The 23,592-nt window shown below is 48.0% G+C and overlaps 1 protein-coding gene across 1 annotated transcript in view; it reads right to left on the minus strand.

Annotated features, from left to right (window-relative positions):
* Positions 1-23,592, minus strand: part of Tbc1d22a (TBC1 domain family member 22A) — a 279,341-nt gene that overhangs the window by 89,281 nt on the left and 166,468 nt on the right. The window contains exon 11 of the mRNA XM_050129184.1: positions 7,427-7,554. Coding sequence (XP_049985141.1) covers positions 7,427-7,554 — 128 coding nt within the window. The remainder of the gene's footprint in view (positions 1-7,426; positions 7,555-23,592) is intronic.

A 23,592-nucleotide genomic window follows, 5' to 3' on the forward strand; every position in this document is an offset into this window, starting at 1 on the left:
CATGGCCCAGAGAAGAGTGAGGCTGGGTATAGCATAGACCAGGGGAAAATTGCATCTCTACAATCCCAGTGATATCCACGACCAGTGACACGGTAGTTGCTCGTGGTGGCTGTCAGCTTGGTGAGCCTGCTATAGTGGTAACTGCCACCTCCCACATGAGGGATGATGCCTCAGCATCGGCTGTACATCCTGCCAACACTTTCCTCTTTCTCCAAGCAGCACCTACCTGTGCCCCCAGCTTCTCTCCTCTCAGCCAGATGCTGGCCATGCTGGGATTCTGCTATCACCAAGCAGTTCTGCAGAGCTGAGAGATCTGCAGAAGTGGCTACTTCTCAGGGGACCTCGGACCATACACCAGGTGAGTAAGAATATGCCAGGGTCTTTGCAAAGAGTCTCAGTTTCCTCATCCTAAAATGGAGAAGCACTCGCCTCACAGCACAGCTCCTTATTGTTCAACATTCCCAGGACTTTATTTTCTCCTGACAGTATGAGAGAGTTCTCAGGTTCCCATTCCATCAACTGTGTCCTATGCCTGCGAGAACACAAGGGACCCTGTTTCAATGCCAGGAGGCTGCTTCAGGGAGGATAGTAAGGTAACTCTTCCCATAGCTAATACACTGCTCATGGGGGTGGGGGGAGTGCACCAGAGTGGCCCCATACAGTAACTGGCACTGCTCAGATCTATTCAACAGGGGGTCTCTTTCCCCAGTGTCTGGGCTCTATTACATTCCACTCTGTGATGCGTGATGTCATGATGGCTTGGAAGAAGAGGTGCGGGACACCTGTTGGGAGTTCCAGACACTGAATGAGATGCACACACTGGCCTGCTCCTATCAGGACTAGCTTGTTGTGTTCAACATTCAAGTGCAGAGCCTTGTTCAGCATCTGGATGCTAACTCCAATGCTCAGTGACGGGAAGGCAGCTTACCAAGAGGAAGTCAAGCCTAATGGCCTAAGGGAGGAACAAGGATGGAAACGTGAAGCCTCGTCCACTCCACGCCGAATGCTGATAGCTGTGCCTGGAGAAGTCCTCATGGAGGCAACGGAACAGAGCTCAGAGCAGGACCAAGAGAAGAAGTGCAGAAGCAGGAGGTTAGTAGGAACCTGCAACAGCAGCCCCATGAAGATGGGAACACACATCACCTAAAAGCACAGGACAGATTGCACGTATCATCCCTCAAAGCGGAGTTCTACAGGCCCTCTGTAAGCTACTGGCTCATGTCTGGTCCCAAGTACACAGCAGATCCATCTTTTGTCCCTTCCTGTTCTCATCAGCACTGCCTGGCCATCTACAGTGACATTCTTGTCACTGTAAATACAGATCAGTGGCTTGTGAAAGGCAGACATATCTGTGTCCTCCTCCTCAGTGTCCCAGCATGACACCCATGGAGGGTGACTGGATTCTTCAGGAGTATGTGTTAAATCTCTGGCCACACAGAATGCAATAATTCTTCTTAAGGCATATGGTTCTTATTTAGGACACAGCCCTAGTTATTATTCTTCATATGTCCACCTTTCTAATCATGCTGGGAATCTGTCAGGCTGTTCATTTTTAGCAGAGGGATAGGACCTTGGTATGGGGGAGTGGCTAGCTCCCTGGAGGAGTGACCTGCTTGTAACCTGTGCTCAGGAGAAGCAGCCCCACACATGCCAGAAACTAAGTCCTCCTCTGGGGCTCCCTCTCACAGCCCTGACTTTCTTGAATCCTTTGCCCAGATGCCTAAAAAAGTTAAATAAGTTGCTTGGTCACTCTTCAGATAAAATTTTCATATAATACATCATCTCAAATATTATTAGAAACAGGACAGGACAAAGTCCTTGTGACATCACCCCTAATATCCCTCACTCCTGCAGAACAAGCCCCCATGACAACCAGCCATTCATAGTCCTGGATAGGGGAATCCTGGGCCCAGGTCCTAGGAGATCACCAATTCATTTTAGCTCTAAACCTCTTCACTGAACCCACAAGGTGAGTGCACAGGTTTTCAGGGGCCCAAGCCCTATGCCATCAGCAGCCCAAGCATAGACAGACTTCTGTTTCAGACCACAGCTGCCAGCCACACAGACATCAAATGCAGGCACCCTGTGTGCTCTAGGCTTTCTTCCCTTGATCACATGTGCTCCATTGCCTACTGCACATAGGGTGGGGTAGTCCCTCCCATTGGTCTTTACTTTGCCCTCACCAGTGACCCTGGCATCTCCTTATGCAGTCCTCACACAGACTTGATAGACAGGAATTAAGAGGCTTTCCCAGAGGTTCTGTGGTTTGTCAGAGACCCACACGGCCAGGGTTTCTCCATGGAGCAGTGACCCCACCTGCAGATGTTCCTAGCAGGTTACAAACTGAGCTGCTTGAAAGTTTTATGGGGACATCACCTAGAGATTTCCACAATGAAGCTACAAAGTCCCCCAAGCTCTTCTCAGACTTGCAAACAGCAGGCTTTCCTAACCATTCACACAATAGGAATAAGAAGTCTGAGAGCCTTTCACTCAGCTCCATAGAGCCAGGCCTCAACAGAACAGCCTGCTGTCCCCATTCCTGGACCTTACTGCCATTCTAAGAAGACATTTGCATTAAAATTCTCTCTCCTGTGGATGAAACCAGGCACACATACATAACATCACATGGACAGCACCTCATGTACTCCACCCAGGGAATGTCGCCATCTTCCCGAGGGGCTCTTGCCACCATCACAGCAACAAGCCTCCTTCTGCCATTTTCTTCTAAACCCCTTGCTACAGAGCCTTGAGATTCCCAAGCCCAGAGCTGCTTCCTAATGACTTCTGCCATATACTTTTGAGAACCAGAGGCTGCTGAGGGTGGAGGAGGGGGGTCTTAGAAGCAGAGTATAAGGATTGTGGGACATGATCAGGATACCCAATGAGCCTTGGGTCCCATCCAGTTCGCCACATCTGCTGTTTTCTCAGATGAGCAGCAAGCACTGACCCTTCCACAAGAGGCTGTGGTAAGAGACCACAGAAGTCAAAGCTAGTGACCCAATTATTCTGGTATCTACTTCCTGGCTGGTTGTCTAGTACACAATAGGACCTCCTTGAGGGCCTCCGAAGCGATGTGCCAGAAAGCTAACTTGATAAAAGTAGGGCCTTGATAAGTGGATACTTTTCACTACCCAATTACAAAATAGCATAACCATTCAATTCGCCTCCAGAATTAGCTACTATTCTTGTCTAGTTTAAAGTAAGTACAAAGAAAGGCATTTGGAGTGGTCACAATGGATTGCCACATAGCACCTGCGAATGATGCTACAGGAGTTCCCGAGCCCCAAACACAACAAAGTTGGAGATCAAAATAGGGAGAAGAGTGGCAAAGCCCGAAGGGTACTCCAGACACACCCTAAGCTGGCCTCTTGTTTTCCAGGACACGGGGCAGGCTGCTACTGCTGCTCTCAAGGGGTAGGCTCACCCTCTCTAGCTCCTCCCTGCAAACATAACAGCAGTGAGCCCATTCTTGCTGAGTGTTCTGTTTCTAAATCCTCCCCAGACTGACAGTGATATATGCTCACTTCTTGTAGGCGGGTAGACATGAAGAGCCTGCACTCTCAAATCTTAATGGACTTATGAAAAAGTGTGTTGTAAGGAGACCTGCTTCCTCAGGCTTATTAGATTAGCCCAATCCATCAGTTCCAATGCCACCTGCGTCACAAACTCAGTGCTGAGGCACCCAGGAGGTCCAGGAATCATGATGGCTGTCCACTGGGCACAGCAAAGAATACGGCAGGTTAGGAGCCTGTCCTCAACCCTGAACCCAAGGTGCTCTGACAAAGCCATACTTGGTCATACCTCAGGCCACACCAGCTGTGACTACCATGAAATGCACAACCCAGCACAGTCACCTCATTGGGCCTACTCTGTGTGGCAGACTGAGCACAAGTTCCCTATCCTTAGTACCCCACTCTGTCGCCTGCTCAACTCCCTAGACAGATGAGGTGTGTGTCCAAGCTGCCAGTGCCTACCTAGGTCATCGCAACATGCATGGCTGATTCTGTCATGTAAACCCCAGGCCAGCTGTGAGCTGCTGGGTAGGAGTGCTTCCTCAGATACCATGATGTTGTGCCATGTCCTCATACAGGCTCTCCACAGAACAGGTGTCATGTTATAGATGACAGTGGGAAGACGGGGATGGGTGGATGTCAACAGCAGACATGCCTCCTAGGAGCTCAGAAGAACATTGGAAACAACTTAAACCAACTTCATGGGCTAATGCTGACAGGCTGAACCCACTGTGAAGTGACTTCTGAGAGTCTTCCACCTCCTACATCCCAGCCCAACCTCTGTCAAAATCATTTCCTTCAAGAACTGCTATCTGGGGCAGAGCTCTGTGAATCACACGAATGATGTAGCATAAGCAATGGTGACTCCACAGTTCCCAGGACCAGGAATCTGCCATTCAGTTTTCAGGGCTTTTCATAGCTACGGTGGAGGTGTCAGCAAGGGCTGCGAGTCTCTCAAAGATGGCTCTGTCTTGTAGTCCACTCACATGGTTGGTGGTGGTCTAGGGTTCCAGGTGGCTAGGGACACAATTCTTCACCCTGTGGAAGGCTCTGAGGAGTAATGTATCATAAGTCAGTGTCAATGCAAAGAGGGAAGTCTCGACTACCAAGTGTGTTCTCTACCTAGTCCTCAAGCCTACTCCACACCAAAGAAAGGACCATTCTAGAAGCTTCCTGCACACCTAGACTCATTCCAACCCCTGAGCACAGCCTTTGTACAAAGAGGCTGGCACACAGAAGCACATTGATATGAACAAGGTTCTGACTCTGGGTGGCACCAGCTCTATATATCCCACCATTGCTGACTACCACCACACGATGAATGTCCAAATGTGAGTGACCCCATCCCTTAAAGCCTTTCTAGCAATTCTGTCTAGGTACTGACCTCACCCCCTCCCTAGAATGCTTGCTTCATCAGCTCCATCCTCACCAGGCTCCTGCAACACGAAATGTTCTTCACAGATATCCTATAGTAACTTAACCACACAGTTCACGGTTGGCCACTTCCCATGAGACCTGCCTGGCTCTGGAGGTCTTCTACAGCATTGTTCCTAACACCTGAGACAAAGGCCACTGTGACAAGAGCATCTGGTTTGTGGCCAGGCTCTTACACTGGCACATGAGCCCTATCTACAGTACTCCCCAGGACCGGAGACTCAGGAAGGGACTGACTAATATGTGTCAACTGGGTGGCTCACGGATCCCCAAGACTCTTTCCTAAGAGTACCTGTAGGACATGGGCTAAGTGCACGGAGGCCCTGACTCCAGCTGCCTTCCAATCCACCTCTCCCTGGAATGGCGAAAGTGGCAGTGAGGACAATAAGATGGGGATACTTCCCCTAAGATGTGAGAAAGGAGCAGGTGTGAGAAGACACAGTAGGAGCAGCAGAACAGGACAGTCTTCATCAAATGGCCATCTGAGCGCACTGCCTTTTGTGCAGGCAGAAAGCTGTGTCCCCCACATGGAAGAGCAGTCTGCGGAGCACGGAAGAGTAAAATGAGGACAAGATGGGCTGGCTAGACTGGCTGGGCTGGTGAGGACAATGGCCTGGGGTTGGGTTAACTGAACTCCACAGTTGCAGCCCAGCACCCAAGGGACAAATTCCAGAGTTGCTCTTATGTGAAGGGCTTAATCTGAGGGAGTGGTGCTTCTGGCAAACCTGGATCCATGCTCTATGGAGCACCTCAAAAGAGGCTTCCATAGGCTGACAATCTCCTGGTACCAGCTGCTATGATAGACCGCAGGAAACCCTGAGAGGACACATGTCTACATGCCCATGCTTGTGCCATCCTAAGACAGTTCATCCATTTCCTGGCCACAGTCTCATCCAGGGCCGGAGGCAGGGTTCTTATCAACAGCATTTTCCATGACCTGCGTCTCCAGAGGATCTTAAGCTATACTGTAAGGATGATCCAGCCAATAAATGCCCAGATACAGAGAATGACTGCTCAACTTTCGTCTGAGGATGACTGTGTAATTCCAGTGCCAGAAAAGGCAATACAATCCCATGGCTACTCAGGCCTGGAAAATGGGAACATCCTGATTTTTAAGATGGGGAAAAGGCTTATGACCAGGGTCAGGTCAGTTCAAGAATGAGCTCATGGTACAAATGAGTTAATTTGTGGCAAAATTAAATTGCAGGAAAATTAATGCAATGAATAGGTCATGAGTATACTCAAAGTCTGAATGACACCTGAGCACTTCAGGGAAACAGTGCAGGACACTGGCGAGCTGATCTGTCTTCTGTCTGCTGAGGTGTGATTGACTCAATTCCTGCCTTACTCATAATGGGACAGAATTACAAGGAACTCTGAGCTTAATGAGCAGGGCCTGGGTCATGAATGGCCTAAGCAATCACGGGAATGAGAGCATTTGCAATTTACAGGATATTAGGTTTTGTTTCCTGTCAGCCAGCAGAGAGCCAATCGATGCACTCGACTGACAGCTACTTTAGCCAAGCAGCTCCAGGTAACGCTATTTCCCGGTTAATATTACTGAATGAGAATTCTACAGTTGCCAAGTCCTGGATAGAAGACCTACGAATCAAGAGCATGCTCTGCCATCAAAAGCAGCCAACGACACAGCCCACGGAACATTATCACACATGCCTCCGTGACGGCACCCCAGAACACAGGCGGCAGAGCACACAGTAGGGCGATTCTGATACCGTATGCATATTAGCACTTGTCTCACTGCTCAGTGAAACACCCGACAAAAGCAGCTTGAGGAAGGAAGGCTTTGCTCTGGCTCTACTGTAAGGAAGAAAACTAACCTGGTGCTTCTTTCCTTGCCCTCTGGGGAGATCCGATGCCTCACCCGGGCCATGGTGCCTACGGCTGCTGCTGAAAGGCAGTACCCACCCCCCACAGCACAGGTCAGCTTCAGCAGGCCTCATACACAGAATGAAAAGAGGCTAGAATAAGCAGTAGACACTCAGGGGAGCCAAGGCGGCTTCTTCCGGAAAACTCAATCTCCTGAAGACATGAATTTCATCAAAATTGGTGAAGAGTGGAAAATTTCATATTGGGCTGCATCTGTCTGAGGATTTCTTTAAATCTTTATTGTAAGTAACTCAAAACACAGACAACGTGTGAGTCCCTTCCGAGTGCGAAGTTTCTGGAAGAGTTGCTCGGATGTACACAGAAGGTACATGATTACTCGGCCACACTTACAGTTTGACTCTGCTTAAAATGTAAATTGCCAGTGAGAATGGGGAGACTGTGGCCAACCAGCTGGTGTGCAATCAGGTGACAAGGAGAACGTTATAAAGTCCTCTTCCTGTTCTACATAGTCAGGTGACAGGAACACCAGGGCTAGACATTTTAAAGATCTTGTTGCATGGAGAGGATACTCTGCAGGGAATCCAGTACAGGAGGAGGCAGGGCGGGGACAGGGCCATGGGGTGGGGGCTCACCTGGTAGGTGTCCCACAGGCGGATGGTGCAGCGCAGGGGCAGTTCCCTCATCAGCAGGTTGTTCATCCAGCGGAACGCAAACTGCAGGTATCGCACTTCGTGCCCGTCCAGATGGCGGTGAACTCGCTCTGCACAACACAAGCACAGGCTGTCAGGGAGCCTCAGGGCAAAAGAACCAGTTCCACCAACGAAGGACTCCACTCTTCAAGAAGAAAACAAATAAGGGGCTGGAGAGATAACTCAGATGTTAAGAGCACTCACTGCTCTTACAGAGGATCTGGGTTCAACGACCAGCACCCAGACGGCAGTTCACAACCATTCCAGTTCCGGTTCCACAACCCCATATCCTTTTCTGACCTATGGGGCACCAGGCACACACATGCTGCACACTCATACAAAGTACCCACACACATAAAAATGAGTAATTTTTAAAAAAGAGGATAACGAGGGTGACAATGATGGTAATGATGATGACGATTCCAAGAGTAACAGCTGTGTCAGGTGCATGTGCACATTTGGGAGTCTTTACACCCCAATACCCAAGAAGAGAAGACAACCCATATGCATGGGGAGCACAAATTAAGAAGCACATGGCTCCAGAGGTGAGTGCCAGTCTCTAGAGTGAAGGGGTTAAAACAGATGAGGAACTGGGCCATCAAGCTCCTAGAGACCCCATCCTCACCCAGGTATCATCCCACCTGCACCCAGACCTAGCAGACCTGTCCCTGTGCAGACCAGGTAGCCGCTAGGTGCAGGCTGAAGTACTAAAAACAACTAGGCTTCCCAAAGAGCCAGGCTCCACCAAACTGTCCCCAAAGCAAGGACCCTGTCTTAGTATGAGTCACTACTGTTGAGATGGGACATCATGAACAACAGCAACGCGAGGAGAGAAGGGTTTATTTCACTCCCAGTTCATCATCGAAGGCAGGAGCTGATGCAGAGACCATAGAGGGGTCCTGCTTACTGGCTTGCTCCCCACGGCTTGCTCAGCCTGCTTTCTTACACAACCCAGGACCACCAGCTCAGGGATAACACCACCCACAATAGGCTGGGCCCTCCCCCATCAATCACTAACTAAGAAAATGCCTTAGAGCCAGATCTTATGGAGGCAGTTTCTCAATTGAGGTTCTCTCTTTTTAGAAAACTCTAGTTTGTATCAAGTTGATATAAAACTAGTCGCCACAAACCCCTACCAGCTAGCTACTGGCTATGCCTCAGAAGAAAGACTTTCCCAAACACTGAAGGAGAAACCCTGTCCTGCATCTTCCCTGCATCTCACAAATGACCCTTGCATGTCAGGGTAAGAATGGACACACTTAGCCAGGCTGCCATGACTGGGAGGCAGTCAGGCCCACAAGGGGTTATGATATGAGCTGGCCCTAGAAAAGCAAGGCCTCAGCGCTAAGGCAGTTCCTGCACTCTCTGCTCACTGCTGTCCTCAGCTGACCAGAACACAAGCTGGGACATGATTCTCATGGGGCTGGGTCACAGTTTGGTGGTGCTTTGAACTCTCAGGGTCCATGTGCTGGAGGCTGGGTCCTTGTACGTAGTGGAAGAGGCAGTGAAACCTTTAAGAACTATGGCCTTGGAGGAGTCCTTATGTTAAGGAACTGCTCTCAGAAAAGACTAATGTAGTTCTCATGGCATCCTGGTTGTTCTCACAAGAGGGTTGTTACAAAAGAAAAGCCTGGTCGCTTTCTGTCCTCTTTGGCTCCTGTTCTGCAGAGTGAGCTGTCTGCCTCACAATTTATCACCACTGTGATGCCACCTGTCCTCATCAGAGGTGAACTGATGCCAGTGACCTGTGCCTGAGTTTCTGGAGCTGAGCTAAATTAACCTTTTTCTTATAAATAAGCAGGTTCCAGTATTTCATTATAGTATCACCAAACAGACTAATATAGGTTGGTCTGGTGGAGAAAGCTTAGGGATAAAGCCACCGTTAATACCGGGAAGTAGAAGGCAATCCAAGCTGAGTGGAAACAAGGTGGCACGTAACTAGAGTGGAGCTGATGAAAATGGCATGTTCCCTCCGGTCTTCACGGAGGCTGGAGCAAGCACGCACTAAGAAAGCAACTGCCCTACGACCTTAAGGAGAGAGTTCAGGAAGAGGAATGATGGCTCTGAGACCCCCCAGAAAAGGACACAGGGTAGGGTGATGGCCCTATGACCCCAGGAAAGGGCTCTTGGACTAAAAAGCAGAAAGACCTTGAGGTCCCTGTATATCTGCTACATGCTGCTTCTGCAGGAAAAGATCTAAGAACCCGGGTCCCACATACAGCAGAGAAAGACTCTACCATATTGCTGGGCAGTGGGGCTGCCTGAGTCGTAGCCCTGCCAGTTGGTGACAGTCACTACGGATGCTCAGCTTGCACACAGGAGTTTGTCTGGATTCTGTTTACTAAAGATATCTGGCACAGGCCTGTGCTAACAGGACTACTAGACTTCCAAATTCTAAATAGGTAAAAAATGACTTCAAGCCTGAAATTAGCTGTAGTTACTAAACTGACAGAAAGATCCAAGGGCCCAAGTGACTCTTCATGCCAGCAGCCTGTGCAGTTCTCCAAGGACACATCCTGCTGGGACAGCAGCAGCCTCGGCTGTGGCCCAGCGCACTGAAGCAGGGCACTGCAGTTGATGTGAAATTCAAATCTGATGAACACTTGCAAACCAGCAGTTTAGAAAATGACTGGATTTACTCAACAAGGTTCTTTCCACACAGGAGCACTAGGAACGAGCTTCCGTGGATATGCGGGTGGCTGCTTGGGGAGGCCCAGGGATGGAGGCAGCACTGGGGAGGAAAGAACAGGCAATGAGGGCAGGTGCCCTAGTTCCACTGCCCCCTTCCAGTCACAGTGATCCAATATTTTCAGGCTACAGCGGTCTCACCTCTACCTTCACTAGTTAGCAGCTCTTCGGCTGTACTGGAGACAACAGCGTGGAGGTCAGCAGCCACTCCATCATCCTCAGATGACTCGCTGGGTGCCCACAAGCACTGTCAGGCCTTCATGGCTAGACCCAGCTTTCCTAAGGGCACAGAGGGTCTCTTTGGAGACTCTCTGTGTTAAAGGAACAGCTGATGCTAGAGCTCAGAAAGGGGAAAGGGGAAAAACCAAGCACAGCCCGCTATGCTGGCCACATTCTGCCTTTAGTATCAGCAGCCCACCCACAGGGAAGCTCAGACTCTTAGGACCTGGAAAACAAACAGTTCTAACATGCAACCCAGAAGTAGGCAGCACCTTTCTAAGACAAACTGGGCAGAAATGGCGCTGAAAAATTAAACACATATTTTTGGACTATCTCTCATTGGAGTAACCTAGCAGAAAAGTGGAAAATTCAACCCTTCTTGCTTTATTCAAGGAACCAGCAAGCTGCAGCCTACCCCCAGGTAGGCTGACTTGGTAACGGGCAGGTTCTACCAGGAGTACATGATAGGACCCAGGTGTGGTCGCCTCCCTTTGCAGAGCACCAGCCCTGCAGAATGACAACACTAACAGCGATAACCACATAGGACTCAGGTCAACCCTACGGGGGGGGAGGGGGGGCTGTGCATCAGTCCACAGCGAGAATACAAAAGGGGCCTTCCACACAGGGCTGCCTTCAAAACCCAGCCACTGGAGGGTAGGCTGCTCCTCTCCTCCAAGAGCCAAGCAGAACAAGTCTGGAGCCTCTCAGCTGCCCATGTCACCAGGCTTCTGAGCACTTGGCCTTCACTTTTTCTCAGCAGGGGACCTTAAACTCCTGAGTTTGCTAAAAGGCACACACCACAACATGAGACCATGAGGACCTCTGTGAGGGTCTATGGCCAGTGTTCTGCTGGGTGTCCTAAAGACCGCCATGCAGAACCACTGACTCCGGCAGATGGAATGTCCACCCTGGAGCTACCTGGGCAGTGTCTTTGTTCACAGGGAAGTGGCCATTTTTCACTGACTGCATGCTACTCGGGGAATGAATGATAAAGAGAACCAGCCACCAGCTCTTCAGTCAGCTCCTAATGTGTGCAATGAGTCTCAGGGAGGGACTCCTATTTTGAACGTGATGTAAAATGGACCACTAAACTCCAGGCATGACTTCCGACTTCCATACATTAGAGCTGCCAGTGTGTGCTGAAATGACTCATTTCTCCTGTTTCATAAGCGGCCATGAGCACACGCTCTCTCACTGATACAGGAATCTCATCTGGTCAGCAATAATTCCAAAACCAGAATTTCCATTTCACTGGTAATCAGGGTTCAAGCACAATGAACAAGTGGGCAGATAGAATTACTACCATCTTTCAAGCCAACATGTCCTGTGTGGCAGGGCAAGATGCACTATTGTAAAGTCTATCAGAAGGGACAGTAGCCACAGCCTGCAGAGTGCGCTCCTCTGTGTTCAATAGTGGGCCCATGGGCTGAAATTCCACCAAAAACATCTAGTCTTCTGGACTGAAAATGCGGGCAAATTATGCAAGCACACTGCATCCTGGAGCTCCCACTACAAGTTAGCAGTATTGACATGGGACCAGGCAACGAAGATTTATTTGCGCAAAGAGCACACACAATGGCCCACTTTTAGATACCTGACAAAGAAATCTTTTAATCCCATGCTGAGCTGAGGGCAGACTGAACACCACCCACTTTTGTTGGGTCTGGCTTGAATGGGTTTTGATTAAAGGGAAAGATTCCAATCCTCTCATCAGTTAGGAGGATAAAAAAGAACAGAAGCAAGAGCAACCGAAAGTCTGCAATGGAGAAGCTGCTTCTCTACAGCACAAAAAGTCAGGTCCCAAATGGGTGCTGCACCCAGTACACCTGCTAGCCAGAGAACCTGGGAACCTGCTGTGACAGGATGGGGGGGCTGAACCAAGAGCCAGAGAGGAAGCCCAAAGCCACACTAGAGGTGATGACAGCAGCAACCCCCCCCCACACCCGTACCAGAATGACCAGAAAAGCTTCCTCTCAGCAATGCCAGTGAATCAACCTCCAGCAGAGTGTGCTCAGAAAAATGACAGGAGGGCTGGAAGTGGGAGAAGAGTCAACAAAGGTGGCCGATAGGATGTAAGGGCTCTGGCGGCACACAGGCCAGGGCTGGGCAAACCAGGGCTATGGAGACCAGGACACAAGAGATCAGGGCTGTGCGTACCAGGGCTCTGGGGACCAGGCCTAAGCAAAGCGGTCTACCTACCAAGAGTAAACAGGAGTACACCTTACCAGCTCAGGGCTTCAGCCCAGGAAGGGGGTCTCACTCCCTCCTGGCCTAAAAGAAGAGAGGAGCAAGGCCCCATGGATGGACTGAAAGGTAGCTGGGCCAGCCCTAAAGCATGAGCCAGGCTTCATCTGGCTCCTGGGATAATCTGGTTCAGGAAAATGAGAGTGCGGGGCAGTGCCTGTGAGCACAAGTGAGCTGTACTGCCACATATGAGCTCCAACACTTCCACAAACACACTACACTCTAATAACGGTCAGATAACCTCCTCAGGAAAAAAAAAAATTCTTTTCCTCAGAAATTGTAATGGAAATCAATAGGAAGTGAGATTTATTTTAAAAATTTTAACACCATTTTCAGAAATGTGCTGATCAGGCAAAGAAAGAAATCCCAACATCCTCGCTGCTGCTCCTGAGCCAAGAGCTCTGAATCTCAGCTGATCCCAGGACCAGAGAGGCTGAAGGGGCTTCCGTCCCTCAGAAGCAGCAGAGCCAGGAAAGCTGGCTTCCCAGAGGTGCATCTGCAGCTTCTCAGAAGCTGCCACCTGCTGTGATGAGTTTCAACAGACCCTATGCCTGGTCCTGACAGGACGCCCTGAAAACCTTGCAAGGTCTCGTTATACCAGTGGGGTTCCTGGTGGGTACTAGAGAGTTCCGGGATGGGGCTGGCCACCTAAAACCGGAAGCTTTGTTGGTCCCTGGAAAGGAGAGAGGAGCTGGAAGGTGAGTGCCACTATGCACCCAAAATGCACTTGCCACGCCCATAACGTACATCATCAGAGCTCTCAGCAGCCAACCTTGTGGAGTCCCCTAGGAGGCTAGAACTATGATACAATGGAGAGGTGGTGGTCCTGATACCACAGGGATGGGGATGAAGCTCCGTAGAACCACACTTCTACCCTATGCATCTCTTCGTTGGGTTAATCTCCCTGGCCCATGCCCCCACAGTAGACTGTAGCTGTGAATGTGTGCTTTCTGGATCATATGAGCCACTCCAAAGAGCTATCCAGCCTTAGAGCTGCGGACACTGATGAATTCTGAGGCAGGCAGTAAAAAATGCACATGGCCTGGGTACCACAGTGTGGCTGTCATCTGGGAGGAGGGTGGTCATGTGACTTCATCCATGACTTGTAAAACTCTGACTCTAATTCTAGGTGGATAACATCAGGAATATGGTAGACACCAGGTTAGGCAGGCAGAGAGTAAAGATTCTTGCCACCATCAACTGGCCTAATGGGCAGATATCCCCCAACAGACCTTAGGGTAGAAGATAAATGCATTCCTTCAAAACAGGTCTTCCAAGAATCATTTTAGCATGGACAACCAAGCATAAAACTGTTGTCTTCTTATGTGCTCAACACTGTTGGTGAGGGCAGTCAGAACCAGAAGGCACAACGTTTCAAGGCAGGCAATTCGGCCCCAGAAACGGGCCACAGCATACTCAGTCCTGGGACTTGCAGGAAGGAGACGATACCTCCCACTCTTGGGATCCCAGTGAGCATGAGCTCAGAATATAATTAAGCCTCCTGGCACGCTGTATAGCATCAGGATGTCTCTGACACCACAGCACACAATCTTCTCATCTCTGGAGAGGCATTAAGGTCTATTTTTTGACAGTAACATAATCTAAAATACAGGTTCTTCTGGAGCTACACAGAGCTGAGGCAACGAGGTATTAGATCACACTTGCTTCACAGATGTGCTCATAAGCATCTCGATAAGTCCCTCCAAGACAGGGCTGTCACCACACCAGAAAGCAACTACCAATCAGATTCAGTTGGAAAAGGCAGCATGCGTTTCCTGGAGGGCCAGCACTCAGGAGGTCTGACTGCACTCTCCATGCCAGAGCAGTGAAGACGGCAGCGGAGAGGGAGCAGAGGGCAGGGCAGCTGGAAGACAGCCCCATTCAAACTGTTTCACCAGCTGACGAATTTTGCACACTCAGAAGTCAAAGGTCACTATAAGGTGTGTCCTCAATCACTCTAGCTCTTCTGTTTGTTTGTTTTGTTTTGTTGCTTTTTTTTTTTTCGAGACAGGGTTTCTCTTGTGTAGCCTGATGCCCAGGAACTTACTCTGTAGACCAGGCTGACCTAGAACTCACAGAGATCCCCCTGCCTCTGCCTCCCAACTGCTGGGATTAAAGGCGCACATGCCACCACTCCACATCTCCACCTTATTTTTTGAAACTGGGTATCTCATAAAACCTGGAGCTCACCAGTTCAACTAGGGTGGGTGGCCAGTGAACCCCAGAGATCTTCCTCTCTCTACTTCTCCATACCTGGGATTAAAGTCACGCACTAGCACACCTACTTTTTTTACTTGGGGGAGGGGGATCTAAACTCAGGTTTTCATGCCTACATGACAGGCACCTTACCAAACGAGCAATCTCCCTAGGCCTTGTGCATATGACTGTCAAGAGATGACACTGTAAAGGTTCAAACAGGGGCTGCAGCATTTGGAAGGCTCACTCTGGATGGAAGCATCTAAAGAGCAACTTTTAATTTTGATATTTGTCCAAATCTCCTTAATGCTCCCTGTTTGGGTGTCTTTCTAAGAAATCAACTCCAATACCTAACTTCACAGCACAAAAGCTGTGTTCCTGCAAGCCACAGAACCCGAGGTTTGAAGTGTCTCATTCATTCCCATTCACTTTTTAACTTGGCAAAGACATGGTGCAAGTTCCTTTACACAGTATGTGTGTTCTGCCATTGAATTTCTTCCCCACCTTAGTGGAAGCCAATTGCCCATATGTGTGGCTCTTTCCAAACACTCTACCATCCCAGTGCTCTTTACTTCAGAGTCAATAAAACACGGCCTTGATCACCATTCTTGAACTCAGCCAAAGCTAGGCCTGGTATGTTGTTCTTCCTGGATGTGTCTAGGTATGCCAGGGACTCTGTTTGCCCGTGAACTGAAAGATCAGCTTGCCTTTTCTGCAGGAAAGCAGGCTGAGACCTTAACTGGGATTGTGTTGAATGTGTGGTTAATTAGAGGAAAATGTTATTTAATACCTGAGTATTTAAGTCTATGACTGGGTCTTCTGAATTTCTCTAGGCTACATTTTGTAGCTTTCATGTTCAAGATGATTGCATCAAGTATTCCTGAAATTTTATGCTACATTTTTATACTACTATAACCACTGATGTTCATTCAGTCTCAAGTGCTAAAATCTGTGCATGTACTTATATATGCACACACATAGCCACAAATACATACAGGTCAGAGAAGAACCTGGAATGATGCCAGATCACATCTACCTGGTTATTTTTGAGATAGGGTCTCTTGCTGACCCGAAATTCAACAAGTAAGTAGGCTAGATGGGCAGCAAGCCCCAGGTGTCAACCTGTCTGCCTCCCTAGCACTGGGGTTATAAGCATGTACCATGATGCCTATTCGTTTCATGTGGATTGAGTATCAAACTCAGACCCACCAACTGAGCTATCTTCGCAGCCTACTCAATTGCTGATTTCTTGTTGCTATTATGTTAAAACCCTATTTCTGTGTGTTGGCGTGGTCTCCTGAAGCCTTGCAAAGCTCTCTTCCAGGTTCTAGTTAGTTCTTTTACTGCTTCCATCAGCTTTCAAGAGATGATGGGGTTTCATTTCTCCTTTTCCAGTCTGAGGGCCATTTGCACACCGTGTGTGCTTCCATTTGCTGGTTTTGCCTGTGTGTCCTGGCTGGACTCCCTGTATGCATGTTGAATAGAAACAGTGAGAATGAACAGGCCTGGACAAAGCATTCAGACTTGCATTGCCTGTATGAGTTCAGCTGCCGACTTTTGCAGAAGCCCTCTGCCAGAGTTAGGACATTCCCCTCCACTCCCAGATTACTGGGGGCTCTCATTAAGAACGAACACTAGGCTTTGTCAAATGCTTCTCCAGCACACACTGAGATAATTTTATGGGTCTGTCCTTTTTTGATATTTTAACATAATGGACTATATCAGAGGTTTTTTCAACGGTTAAATCAACCATGCATTCGAGGATACGACACATGTCACAGTGATATATTATTCTTTTAATACTATGTTGGATTGGATTTGCTAAAAGTTCTGTTCAAGATTTTCCCATCTATGTTCTCAGAGGACACTGGTCTGTACTTTCTTTAAAAACACCTTTGGTTTGAGAAGAGGAACACCAACTCTACAGAGTAAATTGTGACATGTGTTCCCCTGTTTAGTTTACCAGAGCCCATGCAGAATCAGCTAGACTCTACCGGACGTTTCCCAGGAAGAGCATCTGTGCCTACAATCTTCACTGAAGGGAGATTCAAACTCAAACTCACTTGCTCTCATGAATGTGGGCATATTCAAAACATTCACTTCTTCGAGGGTCAGCTGTGTAATTCTGTTTTCAGAAAAAGATGCCTGCTTCATAACATTGTCAAGCGTATTGTCAAAATGTGAGCAACAGCCCCTATCTTCGTGCTTAGGGGAACTGCACAGTGGTGGCTGTTCCATCTGCTTCTTTCCCCCAATAAGTTGGCTATAAGCATTCATGTATTGATTCTTCCTAACCAGACTTTGGGATTCACTCCATCTGACTCCCCACTCCAGTTCCCTAGGGCAGGAACTGAGGTCCCTGATTTGATAACTCAGGTTTCCTTCAGGAACCTATGTGTTTCTCTCTATGCACTGCTTTGTGTGTGTTCAATAAATTCTCTCCCACTGTATGTCTGAATATTCTGACCAATCACTTCAAAATACCTCCTCGCATCCTTTGTTGATATCTACTATGTTCACAGGGTTACTTACAGGTATATGGGTTGCTTTAGAAATCATGGGGCATCTCCCAGATATCGTGGAGATTTCTACAACAGCTCATTGTTCTTGGAGAGCATGCCTCATATTCCTTAAATCCTCTAAGTCTCACTGAGACATCTGCTGTGCATAGGGGGGTGGTGAGGGGCACATCTTAAAGTGCTCTCTAAGTCAAGCAGTTTACCGAGAGTGTTGTTCAGGTGCTCTGGGCCCTTACTAGTTCTCTGTCACCCTGTTCTACTGTCTGAGGAGAAGCGAACAAAATCTGTAACTTTAACACAAATCAACCATTTCTTCATTAACTTTGGAATGTTGTTCTGAATATTTTGAAATTCAATACATGCAGTAATACTTGGTAGTAGGGGCAGGTGACCAATTTTTGCTCTTATAAGATGACCTTTTTATAAAATGTTTTATGTATTATATATAAAGGTTTCTATAGCACAGATTCAAGTACACATATGATTATACTATATGAAAATTTATATTCTGCATTCTTAACTCTGTTTCACTGTGACAGGGACTTTCACTTTTTTTAGAGTGGTGTGAGCATCATGTTACTTTAAACCATGTGTCTTTGTCTTCAAGAGGGACTTCTCCCATGAATCACATAGGGAGATCCTACTTTTTAGTCCAGTCAGACAGATTTGCCTTTTGATTGGCATTGCAAGGCCATCAGTGTGCACTTCTCTACATGCTGAGCGGGACCCTGGGGTATTCCTCCTGGTGCTCTGTTTGTCCCGTCATTCTTTACTCACCTTTCACACTCTTCTTGTCTTCCTATAATATGCACATCATCTGTATGATTCCACTTTGCTTCCTGTGCAGCGCACTGGTCACAGCTCAGCCGTCTTGTCACCATACAGCCTAGGTACCTTGCCAGTTCACCTTTGTGTGCGTCGCACAGCCTAGCATGAAGTATGAGGACCTTGGACACCAGTCTGCTCCTCCTGACAGCATGGTCTCTATGCTCTCTTGGTTCTCCTCCATCTCCCACTGTCACTTTTTCTGTTTTAACTTTCTAGTTCTTCCTGATCTCTTTGGGATTCTCTTAACTTTTATCTAAAAAATGTTGATTTGGCCTCAATTTCTGGGAATGCCTATTTTTGGCAAGCAGCTTTGGAGTTCTCCTTTCAATGGGGTGGGCATGTGGCTCTGCTGCTGCCTGAGATGCTCCTAAGCCATCTGCCATGGCCCTCACACTTTTCTGGTTCCTTTTTTTTCTGGTTTCATGTTTTCTTTTTCAGTGGCTTTAGGCACTGTTCCTGTGAGGTGACTTGGTTTGACTATCTTGCATCTCACGCTCACTTTCCACTTGTCTCTATGATTCTCTGGACTTAACAGCTTCTAAATGTTTGCCAATAAGCCAGTACATTTCTTCCTGCTCCCCGAGAGTGCACACCAATCACAGGCACATGAGCTGCCAGAACCTTCTGTGAGGCCACAGGTGCCATTTCCATTGTCTTTCTCCTTGTTCATTCATTCTGTACAGACCCAGCTGCTGTGCCCATGGGCTCGTGGAGTTTCTCCAGAGACTAGTCTCCCATAATCCCACACAGTGTGTTTTACATTTGTTTCACAGCCTTCATCTTCATAAACTCAGCGGGGACCATTCTGACGTCGTCCATCTCTGCTTGGCATGATCTCTATCTTCTTACTGTCTCAGTGTCACTGTCTTACCTAGTCTGACTTTCGTGGGTCACTGTCTCAGTGACCCTGTGCAGGCTAGGGTTCAGTTCTTACTGACTTCCGGCTTGCAACACTTCCCTGCACCATCACCACCATCCCTGCCATGCCTGGCAGTGCTCTTGGGAGGTGCTGCTGGGACTCTGTGTTTGTTGGGTGCTGAAATTTTGTCTTCTAATTCTTGCTTTTCAGTTTTCACCTGGGGTACTTTAATTGTCTTTCTTTGTGGCTTTGGGCAGAGGAGTGCCTGGGCTTGTCCCCTTGGTGCCCCTTGGTGCTAAGGCAAACCCTTCTGCTCAGGCTTTCAGGAACAGACTCAATCCCACACGGGACTCAATCTCTTCTGTGTTGCCCTTCCTCTCAGCCTCAGCTCTCCCTCAGACTGCTATCTGAACACAGTGATCACTGGGGTCCTCTTAGGTCCCTCCCCATGGTGCCCAGAGACACAATCGCCACAAATATAGCTAGAAACACCACAAACTGATGATAACACAGTCTTTGTGGTCCAGTATTGAAGTGGGGCTTCACATATCTGCAAACAGAGATGAGTTTTCATTCAGGGGCTAGCCTGGAAAAGACTCTGCTCCAGCATCACTGAATGAAGTAGTTGTCAAGATCCACTTGTTTACAGGTCTCTGATCCAAGGCCAAAGCTCTCTGCTGCCTACTGGTTGAGGGCACCTGCAGGTCCTGACTATGTGGGCTTCTCCAACCAGCTGCTCATGTGAGGAGCAAGGACCATGCCTAGCACCACTTTGCAAGGTAGAACCTCAGTTGTGATAAGACAGAGACCCACCAGCACTGCCACCAAGGCACAGGAGTCACCAGAACCACAGAAAGGCTGATTACATAGAGACAGGAATACCAGTAGACATGGCATAGCTTTATGGGACCTCCTTAGGGTCTGTCCATTACATCCACTTCATACCTACTCCCCACTGTAGCACGGCACAAAGGAAGGGGCTTGACTCACTAGAGTCCAGCTCAGAGGAAACCCAAGACTGTAAGTGAGAGAGGATCAGGCCCATTCTGCCAGACTGACAGCTCCAAATGGCAGGCGAAGACCCTAATCAAACTGAGGAAGACACAGAGAAACTGTTAGACAAACAAGCATAAAAGCCTCAGACACATGACAGGTCAGCTCCTCAGAGTCAGCCCTGACACAGCCGCAGAGAGGCTGAAGCAGCCAAGTTCTCCAGATACACTCACTTCTGCTGAACCAGCCAGCTGAGAGCACAGCTACTGCAAACCTGGCTGAGCTGCATCCCAGACCCATATCCTCCCCATGCCTGCTGCCAGTGTCTGCTCGCCTTTCAGATTCAGCACACACATCACAGCCTTCCCTGCTCCTGACTTCCCTGCATCTCACAAAGCAGCCCAGTGTCTGGAGCACGGCACATATAGAAGGAACATCTGCAACCACTGCTGGCCTTGGTAAATAGTGTGGTACCTCATCATGAGACTCTGGTCTCCTTTCCAGGTTCAGAACCCAGGGAACAAGACATAGGAAAAGATCTCCTTGTCAGCAGGAGGGTCAGACAACAGGTGGACAGACCAACAAGTTCACGGTAAATAAATTAAGTCAGAGAGAAAAAGACCAAGGCTGATGAGGAGGGAGGGATGGGGCATTTTCAAAGTGCCATGTAATGAATGCCCACATGGAAGCCCCCAGCAGGACCTGAATGTTACTATTTACCTTCTATATAACCCAGAGCTTCAAAGGTCAGACCCTTCTGTGAAGGCATGGCAGCAACACCCAGACCTAGCCACAGGACCCGAAACTCCAGAACACCAGAGATGCTGGGACACACAACAGACCTACTCACTGCACGCCAGCCTCTAGGAGTGTAACCTTACAGCATAGTTATTCTTGGGCAGCCTCAGTGTTTGACATCAGTCCCCAAAGCCACCAAGGGGTTGAGTCAGCATCTAGAAAGCTGACCATCCCAGCAGCAAGTGGTCAGCAAGACAAAAGCTCTAAGCTCCGGTTTTACATGAATTAATGTGTATTTGAGAGTTTGCTAGAGATGTCATTTCAAGGGCAGCTTCACTCATAGTCATTATCACAGTCAAAGGCCTAAGAGGGACAGGTGCATAATTCAGATAGTAAAGAAAGGTCTCCCTGCCCTAGTGCTGAAAATCATGTAGCTTCTGTCACTGGCACCAATGGCAGGTAGCTCTAGCTCCTTTTCTGTCTAGGGGCTTACATGGCTTGGCCTTCCTGGATGACAAGGAAAATTTCCCCCAAAGAAAATAAGTCTTGGCCTCCAAGCCCCATGCCTCTCAGGTTATGTATGAAATCTGGGTCTAGCTCCAGAGCTGACAGACTGGACATGCCAAGGCTCCCTGGTCACACTCTTTGAACACCACACTACACCTGGCTCTTCTCATGCTAGAAGTGTACCCGGTCTTCCAACTCCACACGGCATAAGCCATCACAGGAAATGCACTTGCCATCCCAGACCCACACTAAAATAAACCCCCACTCAGTGGAGAGCACCCTTGAAATGTGATCTACACCAAGAGAGTAGAGAGACAGAGCTTCAAATCATAAATGAGAATGACCTATGGCCCCTATCTATTGAAGCAAGAAGCCTAAGTTAAAACTCTGGTGAGCAAATGGAAAGCAAGGAGAAAGCCTCTATCTATCAAGAACAGTAGAACAGTAGGCAACAAAGAGCTGTCTTCCACAGCCACCAGCTATTCTCAACATTCTGGACACAAGCATCCAGTGCAGGACCTACCGTATAGAGGCATGGGGAAGGAGTAGCCAAGCCTTCAGAAGAAACAACCCTGAGTCCTTGTAGCAGGTACCAGTACTGTTGCAGTTTTCTGTACAGTGAGTCCCTGCTTCTTAGCCACCCACGCGTGACTGTCCACCTGTTGAACACAGCATACATGGACACTGGGTGGCAAACTTCACTCAGACAGAATGATGGGGTACATGTAGTCCCAAGATAAATCTTGATTCTTCCTGAGTTCTGTCTTCTCGGAGGAAGGAAAAGAAAACCACGAGAGCAGGATCAGTGTGCAGGGAATTACAGATTCCAGCTGAAACAGGTTTTCTGGAAATGAGGAGGGCCATTTGGTGTGGAAGGTGGGTATGCCAATTGTTCTAGGGATACCTGTGAGTTTCAGAATATTTGCTTAACTATGCAGAGATGTGTTGCATTTGTTTAATTATGTAAAAATGTGTTGCTGTTTTACCTTGCCTGCCTACGGCACCTGACTCGTCTAATAAAAAGCTAAACAGCCAATAGCAAGGGAGGAGGTATAGGCAGGACTTCCAGGTAGAGAGAGTAAGTAAAAGGAGGAATTTAAGCTCAGAAAATAAAATGGGGAGAAAGAAAAAGAGGTACTAAGGAGACACCAGAGACTAGCCAGCCAGACACAAATGAAGCTGGAAAACAAGAAAGACATAGAGAATGAAAGAAAGGTAAAAAGCCCTGAGGCAAAAAGGTAGATAAATAGAAACAGATTAAATTAAGTTGAAAGAGTTATTGGGAATAGTTTAAGCTAAGGCTTTTCATAATTAATAATAAATCTCCGCGTCTTTATTTGGGAGCTGTTTGGTGGTCCAAAGACAATGTCAGCTACAAATGGTGTCCAATATGGGGCCCAAATTTCCACACAGGGCCTGAGAAAAATGTAAAAACAAGCAAATACATACAGCTCCTTTAAGAGGGGCTGCTGTGAAGCAGAACACTTGAACAGTCAACACGCTAAATAGAAGGAGTAAGCTAAGTAAAAAACACCTGCCACAATGCAGGCACCAACTTCCTAGAGCTGGGACAGTTAAATACAGTCCTCAGATAAAAGCATCTCCCAGTTAAATGCAGCTCTCTGCCAGGATGCAGGCTCAAAGCTCAGCCCTTAAGAGGTGGGGTGGAGCCAACCAACAGAGGGCCTAGCCGCCACTTAGCAGGCTAAGGTTTGGCCCACACTGTCAGAGAATGCTACAAGTGCACAGTAAAACAGATCCAGACTGAAAAATCTTTAAACAGGTTACAGTATGAGTAAGTGCTTAAGAAAGAAAAGAAAATGGGTATAGACGGTCATAGGAAAAAAATAGTTTTAAAATAATTACGTAAAGTCTTTAAAGAAAGAGTAGTGTAATATAAAAAGAATAAATCACATCAAGATGGGATCTACACAGGGAGCCTAGATCCTGTATGCGGCTTTGGTGACTTTGAATTTTTTTAGATGCTGATGAGCAAATGGCAGCTGCTGAGAGACATGGAACTGTAAACAGAACTGCTGAGTTAAACTAGTCTAGATACTTTGGGGATGTCTTAACTTTAAAAGGGAAATCAGAAAATGTATTGCATTAGGGAAGAGGTTATTCTTTTCTTTTTCACAGGAAATGAAAGGCTGTGAATTTGTTCAAACCAATAGTGACCAGATTTGATTAGGGGAGACCCCTGAAATCTTGGCTACAGACATATAGAAACAAACTTTGAAAAATTACAAGACAGGTGATGTATATGCTGATCCCTGGACTTGGGAATAGCTCTGAGATTGAATAAACCATGATAAATC

Source organism: Alexandromys fortis, unplaced genomic scaffold (genome assembly GCF_014885135.2).
Source record: "Alexandromys fortis isolate MF-2015 unplaced genomic scaffold, M_Fortis_MF-2015_v1.1 scaffold_28, whole genome shotgun sequence".
NCBI classification, from domain to species: Eukaryota; Metazoa; Chordata; class Mammalia; order Rodentia; family Cricetidae; genus Alexandromys; species Alexandromys fortis.